At 46.9% G+C, this 16,454-nt stretch overlaps 1 protein-coding gene and 1 long non-coding RNA gene across 5 annotated transcripts in view; both read left to right on the top strand.

Annotated features, from left to right (window-relative positions):
- Nucleotides 1-16,454, top strand: part of LOC137095145 (cytokine-like nuclear factor N-PAC) — a 41,390-nt gene that overhangs the window by 10,163 nt on the left and 14,773 nt on the right. For 2 of the 4 annotated variants that reach the window (XM_067461448.1, XM_067461449.1), the window contains exons 6-8: nt 7,952-8,038; nt 10,348-10,398; nt 10,493-10,566. In XM_067461448.1, the coding sequence (XP_067317549.1) occupies nt 7,952-8,038; nt 10,348-10,398; nt 10,493-10,566 (212 nt within the window). Of the gene's footprint in view, nt 1-7,951; nt 8,039-9,152; nt 9,210-10,347; nt 10,399-10,492; nt 10,567-16,454 lie in introns of all 4 variants that reach the window. The other 2 variants (XM_067461451.1, XM_067461450.1) reach the window with 2 other exon arrangements.
- On the top strand, nt 11,174-16,270 carry LOC137095147 (uncharacterized). The gene is made up of 2 exons (XR_010908797.1): nt 11,174-13,101; nt 13,870-16,270. It is a non-coding gene; the product is annotated as an uncharacterized lncRNA (long non-coding RNA).

Raw genomic sequence — 16,454 nt, 5'->3', positions numbered from 1 at the left:
CGACTTGCAGTTTCTCAAGTCGCTTTTGACACAGTTCAAAAAAATGAAAAAAATTGAGTCTTGCAGAATGTGAAGATTAAAGCTTCCTTTAAAACAGGGTCCCTTTTTTTTATTTCTGCCTGGAAAATGGGACAGAGCAAGAGTAAAAAAATATATAGACAAACCAACAGAATATTAAAGAGGAAGTCTAACTGGGCCATTCAACTCCAAAATCATTTCTTCTTCTCTAATTCTTGCTGTAATTCCTTTGTTGTTCATGTCCAACCTGAGTAGACAAAGGAAAGAGATAAATTGAAAGGATTTTCATTTGATGGAGATGTTAATACATGGGCTTCATGGCTCCCAAATTGTAATGATAGTTCCTTCCCTAAAGTAACCAAAATGGTAACATGACAAACTCGTTGATTTCCTGCCTTTTTTGTCCTTTTGACACTTCTGGGTAGTCTTTTGTGCAGTCTGAGGCCCCTTCTACACTGCTGCATAAAATCAACATTATCTGCTTTGAACTGAAATATATGGCAGTGGAGACTAAGATAACCCAGTTCAAATAAGATAATGTGGATTTACTGCTGTGGTACCCTTATCTGGCAGTGTAGTCATTCTGTGATTTTTTAAAAAGAAAGTTGGAACTTCCCTGCTCTTGACTTTCCCACTACTGTGTGGATCACTATTCCTGAGGGGCTGAACCCTAAAGCCACTAAGAAGCATAAGCCAACGATTTATTAAAATTATTATAAGCTACTCTTCCACAGGCAAGTTGGATATTGTGCTTCTTCCCTTTTAAAAGGTGTGGTGCTGGTCTTTATCTGTTTTGGGTTTGAACATCAGTGATTCACATTGATGTGTCATTAATTATCAATGCCCTATGCACATTAATAATAACACTTCGATATGTTGTTTTAAATTGTGCTAGATTAGAGTTTGTTTCTTGTAAGCCGCAGCAAGCCCTAGGGGAGTGGCAGTATATAAGTTTGAATAATTAATTAATAAATAAATAAACTGCTCACACTAGAGTTTTGGGTTCCTTAATTCTTCTTTATGTGCTAAACTGAGATTATATTTCCCGAGCCCTTGGGTTTTTTTTAATATATACATAGAATCATAGAATCAAAGAGTTGGAAGAGACCTCATGGGCCATCCAGTCCAACCCCCTGCCAAGAAGCAGGAATATTGCATTCAAATCACCCCTGACAGATGGCCATCCAGCCTCTGCTTAAAAGCTTCCAAAGAAGGAGCCTCCACCACACTCCGGGGCAGAGATATGTGGCTTCCTCTCACATATTTATACATGGCTATCATATCTCCTCTCAGCCTTCTCTTCTTCAGGCTAAACATGCCCAGTTCCCTAAGCCGCTCCTCATAGGGCTTGTTCTCCAGACTCTTGATCATTTTAGTCACCCTCCTCTGGACACATTCCAGCTTGTCAATATCTCTCTTGAATTGTGGTGCCCAGAATTGGACACAATATTCCAGATGTGGTCTAACCAAAGCAGAATAGAGGGGTAGCATTACTTCCTTAGATCTAGACACTATGCTCCTATTGATGCAGGCCAAAATCCCATTGGCTTTTTTTGCCGCCACATCACATTGTTGGCTCATGTTTAACTTGTTGTCCACGAGGACTCCAAGATCTTTTTCACACGTACTGCTCTCGAGCCAGGCGTCCCCCATTCTGTATCTTTGCATTTCATTTTTTTCTGCCAAAGTGGAGTATCTTGCATTTGTCACTGTTGAACTTCATTTTGTTAGTTTTGGCCCATCTCTCTAATCTGTCAAGATCGTTTTGAATTCTGCTCCTGTCCTCTGGACTATTGGCTATCCCTCCCAATTTGGTGTCATCTGCAAACTTGATGATCATGCCTTCTAGCCCTTCATCTAAGTCATTAATAAAGATGTTGAACAGGACCGGGCCCAGGACGGAACCCTGCGGCACTCCACTCGTCACTTCTTTCCAAGATGAAGAGGAAGCATTAGTGAGCACTCTCTGTGTTCGTCCACTTAACCAATTACAGATCCACCTCACCGTAGTTTTGCCTAGCCCACATTGGACTAGTTTCCTTGCCAGAAGGTCATGGGGGACCTTGTCGAAGGCCTTACTGAAATCCAGGTACGCTACATCCACGGCATTCCCCGCATCTACCCAGCTTGTAGCTCTATCGAAGAAAGAGATCAAGGCATGACTTGTTTTTGATAAATCCATGTTGACTATTAGCGATGACTGCATTTGTTTCTAAGTGTTTGCAGACCGCTTCCTTAACAATCTTTTCCAGAATCTTGCCCGGTATCGACGTGAGGCTGACCGGACGGTAGTTGTTTGGGTCATCCTTTTTTCCCTTCTTGAAGATTGGGACCACATTGGCCCTCCTCCAATCTGCTGGAACTTCTCCCGTTCTCCAAGAACTCTCAAAGATGGTTGCCAATGGTTCTGAAATGACTTCCGCTAGTTCCTTCAATACTCTGGGGTGTAGTTGATCTGGCCCTGGGGACTTGAACTCATTTAGAGCGGCCAGGTATTCCTGGACGACTTCTTTCCCAATTTGGGGTTGGATGTCCTCCAATCCCTCATCCCCTTATATATATTCCCTTAGTCTTTTGGAAGGTGCACCAATGCTTAGTTTGATGTAAATCCCATCCTTCAAATTGGATCTTGAAGAAAGGAAGGATGGTAAGAAAAAGAATAGTGGCTGCTGCGGGCCTGCAATGTGCGGTTTGTCCGCCATTTCATTCAGGCTGTTGGTTTGTAAGTTGTGAAGCTGCTCATTTAGTATCTGTATCCAATTGTCAGTCATCAGCTGACATAGATGTCCTCAGCTTGCCAAGGGTCAGTCGTCCTTCCATCCATCCTACAGGAAATTTGTTTGAACTAAAGAATTAGATCTGCCCAAATCATTGGACTCGCTCTCCTTTCTTTTTGTAAGTGTGGAATAATTACTTGCAGTATTATTGTTGTGTATTACTGTTGTGTTTCATCCTGGGCAGTGGATTTAATAGGTTTATTGTGTGCTGTGGTGCTACTGATCCATCCTGCACAGAGAAGATTGTCAACAGCTGCAGATTGACTGAAGGTAATCAGTTGTGGAGTTGTATGGTTCCCACCTGGAATCCAAGGTCAAGCTGCTAGTGCCTCTCAAGTTATTGTGACTTGCACTTTACACTCTCTCTTTGTCCTTGCCCAGTGTTAACTGAATACTGCCAATTGCCAATTTCTTGCCAACAATTATTGCACTTGCCCACAATAATTGCACTGTGAATGAATTCTATTGTAACCTAATTTTTATTCCTGTGATAGTTGACTTACTAGCACTTTAACTAACAGATAAGTATCTGTTGGTCATTAATCTCAATGCTGCTACTGAATTGTCACTTTAAGTCTGCACTAGCACTTTACATCGTGCAATTTACAATAATCTTCAATAATGGTTGTATGGGGGGGGGAGAATTGGAGGTGGTTTTATGAGGCAGAGGAATTGAACTATCAGAATGCTGAAAAGGATGGATTAATAATTAATTGGGTTACTGATGTACAATACAATAATGCAACATTCAACTATCAACACGTGGAGAGCGAAAGGAATTGGAGGGAGGGGGGAGTTCCGGTCCTTGGGGGGGGCCCCATAGAGGTGTTGATGGGTAGGGGGAGATACGGGAAAGGGAGAGTTAAAAAACCAATTCGGCTAATTTGAGAGCAAACCTTGAGAAAAATTCCAAAATGTTCTCCCAACATGGTAAATTTGGGTACCAAGGTAGATGCGCCCCCCCCCCCCCCCCGGATTGAAGGTGGTGCTGTTGAACGCCAGGTCTGTCAATGGTAAAACATCAATCATTCAAGACTTAATCCTTGATGAAAAGGCAGATCTGGCATGCATCACAGAGACCTGGTTGGATGAAGCGGGGGGGGGGGGGGTTAATCTCACCCAGCTTTGCCCGCCAGGTTACACTGTGCAGCACCAACCAAGATCTGGGGGGCGGAGAGGTGGAGTTGCAATAGTCTATAAAGATTCCATCTCCTTGATCAGGGGCCCTTACCTACAGTCGACCTTGTTTGAATGTGTCCACCTGAGCCTAGGAGACTGGGACAGAATAGGGATGCTGTTGGTGTACTGACCACCCCGCTGCACCACAACCGCCCTACCTGAGCTTGCAGAGTTGGTCTCGGGCCTGGCATTGGAGTCCCAGCGGCTTATAGTGCTGGGGGAGTTCAATGTCTACGCTGAGGCCACTCTTTCAGGGGCGGCTCAGGACTTCATGGCCACAATGGCAACTATCGGGCTGTTCCACCTAGTATCGGGCCCTACCCACTGTGCTGGACACACACTTGACTTGGTCTTCTGTCAGGGTTGGGAAGAGAGTGGTCGTGTGGAGGAGCTGTCAATCACTCTTTTGCCGTGGACGGACCACCACCTGATCAGGTTTAGACTTCCTGCAACTTCTAACCTCCGCAGGGGTGGTGGACCCATTAAGATGGTCCGCCCAGGAGGCTTATGGATCCAGAGGGACTCCTGACAACTCTTGGGGAGTTTTCCGTCGCCTCGGTTGGTGAGTCTGTCGATGCTCTGGTCTCTCATTGGAATAATGAGTTGACCAGGGCAATAGACACGATTGCTCTGGAGCGCACCCTCTTAAGTCGCCGAACTAAACCATCTCCTTGGTTTAACAAGGAGTTGGGGGAGATGAAGCGAACAAAGAGGTGGCTAGAGAGCGTGTGGCAGAAAGATCCTAGTGAGTCAAACCAAACACACCTGCGCCTTTATCAAAGGGCATATGGCGTGGCAATAGAGGCCACACAAAATCCTTCTACTTGGCTAATATTGCGTCCGCAAGGAACCGTCTGGCTGAGCTGTTTCGAGTAGTCAGAGGGCTGTTGAATCCCACCTCTCAGGATGGGTCCCCTGACAACTCGGCAGCTCGCTGTGAAGCCTTTGCTCGGTACTTTGCGGACAAAGTCGCTTTGATCTGTCGGGCTTTGATACGGATTATCTAGATCCGACACAGTCTGGCTTTTGGCCGGGGCATGGTACTGAGACAGCCTTGATCGCCTTAGTGGATGGTCTTCACCGGGAACTGGACAGAGGGAGTGTGTCCCTGTTGGTTCTGCTGGACCTCTCATTGGCCTTTGATACCGTGGACCACGGTATCCTTCTGGGACGCCTCGTGGGAATGAGCCTTGGAGGTACTGCTTTGCAGTGGCTCCAGTCCGTTCTCATGGAGCGATCCCAGAAGGTGTTCCTAGGGGACTCCTGCTCGACCCCACGGCCATTGTATTGTGGAGTCCTGCAGGGTTCAATACTGTCCCCTGTTATTTAACATCTACATGAAGCCATTGGGAGAGATCATCCGGAGTTTCGGGGTGCGGTGTCATATGTACGCAGATGATGTCCAACTCTGTTACTCCTTCCCACCTACTACTAAGGAGGTTGTTCAAGTCCTGAACCCGTGCTTGGCTGCTGTAACGGACTGGATGAGGGACAACAGATTGAAACCTAATTCTGACAAGACAGAGGTACTCCTGGTCAGTCGAAAGGCCTATCAGGGCATAGGGTTACAGCCTGTGCTTGACGGGGTCACACTCCCCCTGAAGGTGCAGGTTCGCAGCTTGGGAGTGATACTGGACTCATCCCTGAGCCTGGAGCCCCAGGTTTCGGCGGTGGTCAGGTGAGCTTTTGCACAATTAAAACTCGTGCGCCAGCTGTGCCCATACCTTGGGAAGTCTGACTTGGCCACGGTGGTCCACACTTTGGTTACATCCCGTTTAGATTACTGCAACGCTCTCTACGTGGGGTTGCCTCTGAAGACTGCCCAGAAGCTTCAATTAGTCCAACGTGCTGCAGCCAAGTTACTAATGCGAGCGGGGTACAGGGAGCATACCACTGTAGCGCCAGCTCCACTGGCTTCCAGTCAGCTTCCGAGCACAATTCAAAGTGCTGGTCTTAACCTATAAAGCCCTAAACAACTCCGGCCCAATTTACCTGTCCAAACGTATCCTCCCTTATGAGCCATCAAGATTATTAAGATCGTCTGGAGGGGCCCTGCTCTCGATCCCACCGGCCTCACAGGTGTGGCTGGTGGGGACGAGAGTCTTCTCGGTGGTGGCCCCTTGGCTCTGGAACTCCTTTCCACTGGAGATCAGAACTGCCCCTTCCATCTTAACATTCAGGAAACAGGTGAAAACCTGGCTTTGGGGATTGGCATTCAACGAATGGGCAATGATCCTGTGATATGGATGGATGACAACGAATAATGACTTTGATGATGACTGACCATTGTAATCACATGATTGTATTTTTGCTATTTTAATTGTTTCAATGTTTTAATATTTTAGTGTGATTTAGAAATATGATGTTTTAATGACGGTCTGTAATATTGATGTTGGAAACCAGCCCGAGTCCCTCGAATGGAGTTGAGAAGACCGGTATACAAAACTACCAAATAAATAATAAATAAATAGCTTTATGTCATGCATAATTTTCCTTTGAGCATGAATTTTATTTTGAGAAGAAGGGAAGTTACAATGAAATCAGGTTTTGATTGCTTTTAATACTCCAGGGGACTATTAAAATGGCATTCTTCACATAAAGACTTCCCTCGTCTGTCTTGATTATTGAGCTCTTTTATGAGAAAGATTCAGTCCCAGATACCACTGGTTTTTAGTAATATTTTCATTCCATGCTTCTTGATTATTTACTGTCACTTTTTTGTAGCTCGGCTATGTTCTATAGGTATTGGGTAAGTTAAGCCTAGAATTGCAGCCATATTTTCGTTTAACACCTGCCTAGCAAGTTATAAAACTGGTTGTGTGACTGTTCTCTTTGTGTAACTGTTCAGCTTTTAAACTAAGATGATTTAAGGCCAGTAATGCCCGGACTTTGCCCAGTTGAGGGTGGAACTGTAAAACCCACAACTTGGGGGGGGGGGGGGATAGCTCACATCAGCCAGTTATTATCTGAGTCAACCTTCTGTTAAACTGAAACTCCATCAGGCCAAACAAACGGTTTGTTATGGTTAGAGATGCTGGTAGAGAAATGGGCATTCTATTCCAGCGCATTTGGAGAGCATCAGGCTCTGAATCGGGCTTCTTTAACCATAGGGCCTCCAGATGGTTGGGCCTCCCAACTCTCAGAAGCCCTAGCCAACTTGTCCAATGGTCAGGAATTCTGGGAGCTAAAGTTCAAACCACCTGGAGGACCAAAGGTTGAAAAGCCCGGCTGTAATCAATACATTCTTATCCAGGAAAGAAATCAACATGTTTCATTTCTGCTTTAAAATAGTCTCTTAAAATATGATGTAGTTGCAAGACATACAGTGGGAATCCGCTAAAGATTATAAAACGAGAAAGGAATTGTCTGTCAGGTTCCTGTGTATTCTTGTCTTTTCCCTCCAGTGGTTGAACTGGATGGGAATACAATGTGCTATTGGCGTCCTTCCAATTCCAGGAGAATAAGAAAGGGGGGGAGAGAAATGCCAGCAGGTATCAAAATGTTGCCCTGTGCGAGTGTGATTTTTTTTCTGTGTCAAGAGCAACTTGAGAAACTGCAATTTGCTTCTGGTGTGAGAGAATTGTTTTACCATCCTTGTGGAAGGCTTCTCTCATGTCTCCGCATGGGGAGCTGGAGCTGACAAAGGGAACTCAACTGCTCTCCCTAGATTCAAACCACTGACTTGTCGGTCAGCACTCCTGCTGGCAAAAGGGTTTAACCTAATGCGCCGCCGGGGGCTTCTATGAGTGTGATATCGAGGCATGTTTATGAGAGTATAAGTCTTGATCAGCTATGTGAGACTTGCTTCTGAATAAGGATACTAAGATCTTGCTGTATGGATTTTCATTTCAATCACTTTGAAAGAGCTCATGAGACTTCTAGCATATTTTTACTGCTGCTGTACATGTATCCCAGGACACACAACAGCTTTTGGGACTTTAAACTGGTTTCTTGATCAACAATTCCTTTCTTTGCAGGACCTGACGATCCCTGAATCCAGCACAGTGAAGAGGATTATGACCGGCACTGTGGCTGGATTTAAATGGCCACCAAGTGGAAGCGAGGTGATTTAACTCATAATATTTTTCAGTCAAAGTGAGCAGTAGGCTATTGACTGTAGCAGGTATTATCATGGATAAGAAAACAGTGTGACTAAAGATGGCCCCTAACCTCCACTTTTGCAGCCCCCAAAGTATCAAAATGTCAGTCCCCTAGTGTCCAGTAAGTTATTTCCAGGTAATTTTGGAGAAGATTTTGCTCCCAAATGATCCCAAAGTTAAGAAAGCTATTTAATTGGCTCACAGTGGCAACACCCACATCAGCACTACCAGGGAAGTGGGTGAAAATAGCTTCCCTTCCTCCCCAGATTCCCACCTTTCTACTAGTGGATTGCTAGTGATGTTCCTACACAGAAGGACCTACTCCTATCTTCTTATGGATGGTAGTCTTGTTCACCTCATGTGAGATGTGTTCCTTTCACCTGTGATTTTTGGCCACTTCTTCCCATTGTCACCACTGTATTCCGTTTGTCTCACCTGACAGAAGGTGAAAAGAGGGACCAATGAAATTCATTAAGAACGCTGCCTTTTACTACCATGCCTCCTTTATTACTGAATAACCAAGCCAGGTGTTGCTCCATGTGACTTTGAAAATGGAAAGCTTTACTAAACATAACCCCCTGTAGATGCCAAAATCCATAGATGCTCAAGTCCCATTATATGCAATAGTGTAGTAGAATGGTGTCTCTTGTATAAAATAGCAAAATCAAGGTTTGCTTTGTGGAAGTTGTGGTTGCGGAATCTGTTGATATATAGGGCCGATTGTACTTTAGAACTGAATACATTTCCAGGTAAATCCCCACAAACAGAAGACATTCAGGAAGTCTGTTCCTGAAGCTATGCACAAGGCAATCAGTGTGCCTGCTGGATATAGTCCATATAGTACCCCTTTTGCCTAACTGAGCATGTCCCTCCTTGCCTTTTTACTCATTGAATCCAAAACACAGGAAGTTCCAACAGTCCATCAGTTTAGGGGGATTGAAGGCCATGTCCTGTAGTAAGAAGGGAGAGAAGCAAAACTGTTGCTGAAGGATGTCAAGGAACTTCATCAGAATCTACAAGGGCTCTGACCTCAAGTTTGGTTGTCTTGGTTTCTCAGTTTGCCTCTTTGCTATTACAGCCTGTGAAAGATGGCGACCCACATTTCCATCACTTCCTGCTTAGCCAGACAGAGAAAGTGAGCCATAGGTGTAGGTGGTGAATTTACCTAGTATCTTCTCCAGGAGTTAAAGCCTCTGCAATAACCTGGAATAGTCTTGATTTCATGTTCCTAAATGCAAATTCTTCCATGATGGAGGCTGTCTCTTTTTCAGATTTCCACAAACATTTCCACTTTATTTTGGAACATATGCAAATGAAGTGGGATGCAGAACATTTGGCCTTGCGGGTGTTTTGATCTACCACTCCCATAGGGGAGCTGTAGAAGTCCATGTTTTGGAAAAACTGATGGAAACCAAGTGGCTTCCCCCAGATGGGAAGAAAGGCAGGGAAGTGATTGTGCTGCCTCACTACCCACTGAGAACAGTTAACATCTTCCCTTCCTCATAGTGGGAAAAAGGATGGGGAGCAGTCCACCTGCCTCTCAACAGGCACCCTCATGGAGCCCTTGTAAGAGCCAGCTAGGAGCACATAGTTTTGATTTTTCACCCATCTTTCCAAATGATGATGGGAGGTGAGCACAAAAAGAAAAGTGCTTTCAATTGGGACTCCCTGAGCACCAGCTGATTTATTTTTTAATTGCATCCTGAGCATTGAGAACTGCAGCAAAGTAGGACCTGATTCTTGGAAAGGAGCATCAAGTAGCAAAACTACCCAACCTTTGCTAGGGATGCTATGACCTCAGTGAGCATGATCTTATCCCCCATGTCAGTTGACCCATAGGGGAATCCAGGCACATTCTCCTAATGAGAGGGTAGAATTAAGGTAGTCCCTAAAACTTAGGGGTGGCCCACAAATCAATTGCAGGGGAAATAGCCCTTTGTACAGCTTGAGAAGTAGCTATTTAGTTGCTGTGTGTAGGCAGATTACTGCAAGGCAACTCAGTAGTTCCTGTTTACTGACACATTTTTAATCTTAATAGGAATACACTGAGTTGAAAAGGTTGAGCATGAGGGTCAGAGGAGGGATTTTGGACGCTTGTAATAGAGCAAGAATGCATTTTCTCACACACCTAGAGCTGGGGGGTGGAGGTCCCTGGCATGTTCAGATCAAGCAACCTCTTTCTGCAAAGTATTTGGGTCTATTCAGTCTGCAAAGAAGCAGGTAGACCTGTTACACCTACTCAAAATGTGTTTTGCTTTTCCTTCTCTGTGCAGCCAGCAGTTTGCTACCAGACCATCACAAAGAAGCTGAAGGTTTGTGAAGAGGTACAGCAGACTTTGCTTTTGAGTTGCCTTTATTGGTTGCTGCCTGTCTTCCACATGTAAAATTATCTCTGTTGGGTGTGTTTTACTCTCCTAGGAAACCGGGTCCACATCCATCCAGGCAGCAGACAGCACAGCTATAAATGGCAGCATCACTCCTACAGACAAAAAGTAAGAATCTGTTGTTTGCATTGCTTCTTTGTCGTGTCGTCTGTGAAATGAGCACATATGGGTCTTCTTGTGCGCCTGCGCAAAAAATCAGAATATTCTAGAGTTTTACTAAGTTTTTAAACCAATTAGAAACCCCGCCCACCACCACCCCTCCCCCCCCCCCCCTGGCCATATAAGAGGCCCCCCTGCGGGACCGCTCCCTGATGCCGATAGGCACTCTAAATGCCTTTTGTGCTTGGGCGAAACTCATAGCCCACAGACTTGTGAAATCTGTAAAAGTTTCGCCACTAGGGCTCGTAAGAGCACAGATGCCAGACTAAGAGCCGTCGCAAACTCTGTTCCTGCGAGAGAAAACCTTGCTAGCAAGTCCCTGACGTCATGAGCCTGCGCCTCTCTCCCCGCCCCTTTCTCCGCCCCTTTCTCCATGCGAGCGTGGTTTTTCCTTTGCTAGGGCAGCATTGCCCGCATTTTCTCTCAGTTGAATTCTGCCAACTGAGAGAAAATGCGGGCAATGCTGCCCTAGCAAAGGAAAAACCACGCTCGCATGGAGAAAGGGGCAGAGTAAGGGGCGGGGGGAGAGGCGGAGTCTCGTGACGTCAGGGACTTGCTAGCAAGGTTTTCTCTCGCAGGAACAGAGTTTGCGACGGGCCTAAAAGCTTTGTTATATGAGAGAGCATTGGCCCCGGAGGCTCCTTCTAACTGAACCCAGGCAATCCTCCCCCAGCACACAAATAGAGTAGCCTCCCTCTCCGTCAGGAGATAGGCTTGACTCACCCATCCCCTCCGCTCCTTCCACGGAGCCTCTGAGGAAGAAATCCAAGCCTTCTAAACAAGCCTCTAAATCAGGCAAATCAAAAGAAAAAAAAAATGCTAAACAGAAAAAGGGACGGCAACTCACTGGCAATCAGCCCTTGAGCCCTCCTCCTCTGGATCCGATGCCTCAGCCTCTTCCTCCCTCCCACCAGGAGCAGGAATCGCTGGCTTCCTTCTTAAACATTGAAAATCCCCCCCCCACCTTCCCCCCCTTGAACTCCTTTCCACTCACCTTCATGACCAAGCCTCTCCGGATCCGGCGATATTGCCGCCTCCGCTCCCTCGTTCCCAATCCTCTCCCCCTCCCAACCTGATCAGCCTTGGCCCTTCGGTACCACTGATCAATACTCCTCTGGATCCGCCTTCGCGCAGGGAGCGCTCCCCGCTGCTCCGTCGCTCTGCCTCCCCTGATGATTCTCGGAGCCCTTCTCCGCCCCCTCAGAAGCGAGCGCGCTCCCGCTCGCCACGCCAACCTCTTCCTTATCCTTACCCTGAATACCCTTATCATCTCTACCCTCCCCCCTTCATATCCTCCCTATCCCTTCTACTATCCCCCTCCAGACCACTATAGAGACCACTGGCTCACTGATCCCCAAAGATCTCTTTATCCCCAACCCCCGTGTGTGCCTCCCTCAGCCACCGCTACTCACCCACCACACCCCCGGGAAGAAGACCCTCCCGCGGATGAAACCCCTCTCCCTCAGCTTGACTCTGAAACAATCAATTTAGAGTCCCATGATGACACTCCTGCCCTCCCTGACTCCCAACCTGACACTGATTTCACTCCTCAAGAACTCCAAGACTTTAAAAAAAATTTCAGCCTTACTGATAAGACTTTCCAAAGCCCTCAACTTAGCTATTCCTGAACCCTCTGATACGGTTCAAGATCCTTGTTTTACTACCTCTGAACAAAAACCTCCGGTCTCTACCTCCCTTCCCACCTTACCTTACTTCTTAAAAATCCTAAAAACAACTGGAGTCGCACCATCCATGGTGCCAGCCACCCCCAAGCAAGCAGAAAATCTTTATCGGATTGACCTTACGTCACAGTCTTAGCTTTCCAAGATGCCTAAGGTAAATTCCATAGTGACAGATGCTCAACCAAAACCTATACAAACTAACCAATCTTCCCCTTCTGACAAAGAGGGAAGGAAGCTTGACACTATGGCCAAAAATTCTACTCCTCAGCATGCCTCTTTGCACGCATGGCTCATTACGGGGTTTATATGAGTGTTTATCAAACTTTCCTCTGGAACAAACTGACTCCTTACCTAGATTTATTACCTGCCACAGACCAACCACTGATTAAGGCCTTCCAACAGGAAGCTTTACTACTATCCAAACTCCAAAAAGACCTGGCTAAAAATACTGCTGACACTTCTGGCAAGCTCATAGTTGGTTCAGTGGCCTTACGTCGCCATGCATGGCTTCGTGCCGCCATTCTCTCCCCGTCAGCCCGCACCTTAATTGAAAACCTTCCAATGGATGAAGCGGGCCTATTCAATCCAGATACAGATTCTCAACTCAAACATTCTCATGAGATGAAACAAACAGTAAACATATATGACCAACAGCCATTTCCATACCAGCAAAAGCAGAGATGGGGACCCTACTACCAGCGGCCCCAATTCTACCACAGACCTTACTACTCTTCCTTCTACAGAGGAAAACGCCCCTACTCACCGGCTACATCTACAAGGAGACCACCTCTTCCTGCCAGGGGTCAGTACCACGGTGCCAGACCGTCTAACAATAACAAACGTCGCTTTTAGTGAACATCCCATCCCGAACCCCTCTTCATCCCCTAAGCCCAACCCACCTCTTCCTTTTTACATGGACAGACTTCAACCATACCTCCCTGCATGGCGGGCCATAACATCTGACGCCTGGATACTAGATATCATTGATAGAGGCTATGCCATTGAATTTCACACTTACTCTCCAACTGGCAATATTTTACTTACCCACTCTTCCCCTGCCATTTGGGAAGAAGTAACCTCCCTTCTACAAAAGGGGGCTATTTCTCAAATTTCCTCCTGTGAAGCCTCTTCATGTTTCTTTTCCCGTTACTTTCTTGTAGACAAGCGGGATGGAGGTCTTCGCCCCATCCTAGACCTTTGGAAGATCAGTACTTTTATCATGCCCCGCAAGTTCCGGATGGTCACCCTACCTACCATACTCCCTTTCCTCCCAGAAGGGTCATGGCTAGCAACCATAGACCTCCGGGATGCATACTTCCATATCTCAATTTGGCCCCAACATCGCAAATTTCTCAGTTTTGCGATAGATGACTGTTTTTTCTCGTTTAATGTGCTCCCGTTCAGATTGTGTACCTCTCCCAGAGTGTTTACTAAATGTATGTCTGTAGTAGCAGCACACCTACGCCAGCAAGGGGTCACGGTTTTTCCGTACCTGGATGACTAGCTTTTTTGTTCTAAATCACGTTCTAAATTGTCATCTGACATCCATTACACTTTATGTCTCCTACAGGAACTGGGCCTCATCGTGAATCAAGAAAAATCCCACCTTACCCCATCCCAACGGATCCAGTTTATAGGCGCTGTCCTCGACTCTACTCTCTAAAAGGCCTATCTCCCAGAAGACCGCCTTGCCAACCTCCGTCAAGCCATTCTGGGCCTTCAAGGCCGCAAGTGCGCCTTTGCATGGACTATCTAATCCATCCTTGGCCACATGTCATCTACCACCAGTGTTACCCCTTTTGCCCGCCTGCGGCTAAGGCCCCTCCAAAATTGGTTCCTTCAAGTGTTCCGCCCTCACAGAGACTCCCAAAACACTATCCTCCACCCCCCCCCCCCCAGTCTGTCCTCAGCTCCTTCTCATGGTGGATAAGTCAACACAATGTGAACAAGGGAATGCCCTTCCAAACACCCAAACCGACCATGGCCCTCACAACCGACGCCTCCACATCCAGGTGGGGGGCGCACATAAACGACCTCCAGATCAGCGGCCGCTGGTCCGGGTCAGAACGCCAACTTCACATCAATGCCCTCGAACTCATCGCGGTAGAGAAAGTTCTTCAGGCCTTCAGCCCGATCATATACAACCGCACAATTCAAATAGTGACGGACAATACCACCGTCAAATACTACATCAACAAACAGGGAGGAACTCATTCCCAGACCCTTCTGTCCATATCAACCCACATCTGGGAATGGTGCATCAAAGAGAAAATATTCCTGGTTGCCATCTACCTACCAGGACAGGACAACACACTGGCCGACTCACTAAGCAGGTCCACGAGGACCAACCACGAGTGGCACCTATACCCTTCAAAGTTCAAAATGATTTCCAACCTCTGGGGCACACCCCAGATAGATCTCTTCGCATCACCAGCAAACACACATTGCCCCCTGTTCTGCGCGAGGCTCCACCATCGCGCATCCCCAGGCTGTCTCGGAGATGCCTTCCTCTTTCAGTGGAACCCCGGCCTACTATACCTCTTCCCCCCTCTCCCCCTCCTGCCCTCTGTGATAGCCAAAATAATTGCAGACAACACAGACTGCATTCTGATTGCGCCGTGGTGGCCCTGCCAGCCATGGTTCGCACCACTACTTCAAGTCTCCCAAGGCCAATTTCTCCGACTCCACCCATCCCCGGACCTTCTCACCATCGAGAATGGCCTAATCCAACACCCAGACTCACACTCCCTCCACCTGACTGCATGGAGGATCAAGCCACACTAGGACTCTCGGATGAAGTCTCACGCATAATCCTCACAGTCCAAAGGCCGTCTACTAAGAAAGCCTACGCTTACAAGTGGACTACCTTTAAAACCTTTGCCGAGAATTCGGGCCGAGACGCTTCTCTGGTCTCTATTCCTTTGATATTAGACTTCCTCTCTCAGCCTCCAAGGGCTTCTCCCTTTCATCAGTTAAATGTTATGTAGCTGCCCTATCTTCCTTTAGAAGGAAGACGGACTTGCCGTCCCTTTTTCAAGATAACCTTGTTCAATTGTTCCTCAGAGGCTACAAGAACCTTTACCCACCTGTTCCCCCCCCCCCTTTGCCTCCATGGAGTTTAGAACTAGTTTTGTCCCAGTTATCTAAATTCCCCTTTGAGCCGATGTCTTCAGCCCATATCTCCCACCTGTCGTGGAAGATGGCCTTCCTAGTGGCCATTACATCTGCTAGGAGGTCCAGTGAACTTGCTGCCCTTCGGGCAGACCCCCCATATATCCATTTTCACGAGGACAAGGTAGTCCTCCGTACGGACGTTACCTTCTTACCCAAAATAGTGTCTCAGTTTCATATGTCCCAAGACATCACATTACCGTCCTTTTTTCCTAATCCGACCTCACAGTTGGAGGTCTCACTGCACTCGTTAGATGTTAAAAGAGCACTTTCCTTCTATATACATCGCACAGCATCATATAGGAGGTCCCCTAGACTCTTCCTGAAATACAGGGAAGACACAATGGGACACCCAGTAACGTCCCAAAGACTTTCTTCCTGGATCATATCCACTATTAGACTAGCTTACCAACTAGCAGGAAAAGAGCCACCACTTCACATCAAAGCTCATTCCACGAGGTCAGTCTCTACCTCTCAGGCTTTCCTTCGGGGAGTACCTCTTGACCAAATCTGCAAGGCAGCAACTTGGTCTACGCCTTCAACATTTGCTTCTCACTACAAGCTCGACCTGGTGGCTAAAAAAGATGCAGCCTTTGGCAGAGCGGTACTTTTTTCCTGTGTGGCATGACCCACCTCCAGGTTAGTAGCTTGCTATTCTCCCATATGTTCTCATTTCACAGACGACACGACAAAGAATCATAAGTTGCTTACCTGTAACTGTGGTTCTTTGAGTGTCCGTCTGTGAAATTAGCACGAACCCGCCCATCCTCCCCTCTGGTCATGCCCTGTTTTTCTTTTTTCCTTGGTTGCTGTCTGGCGCTAAGGAACTAAAGTGAAACCACGCCGTGGGGCCTCTTATACGGCCGGGGGGGAGGGGGGTGGTGGTGGTGGTGGGGTTTCTAATTGGTTTAAAAACTTAGTAAAACTCTAGAATATTCCGATTCTAGAATATTCCGCAGGCGCACAAGAACACCCATATGTGCT

Source organism: Anolis sagrei, chromosome Y, assembly GCF_037176765.1.
Source record: "Anolis sagrei isolate rAnoSag1 chromosome Y, rAnoSag1.mat, whole genome shotgun sequence".
NCBI lineage: Eukaryota > Metazoa > Chordata > Lepidosauria > Squamata > Dactyloidae > Anolis > Anolis sagrei.
This window is presented reverse-complemented; position numbering and strand designations above follow the sequence as displayed.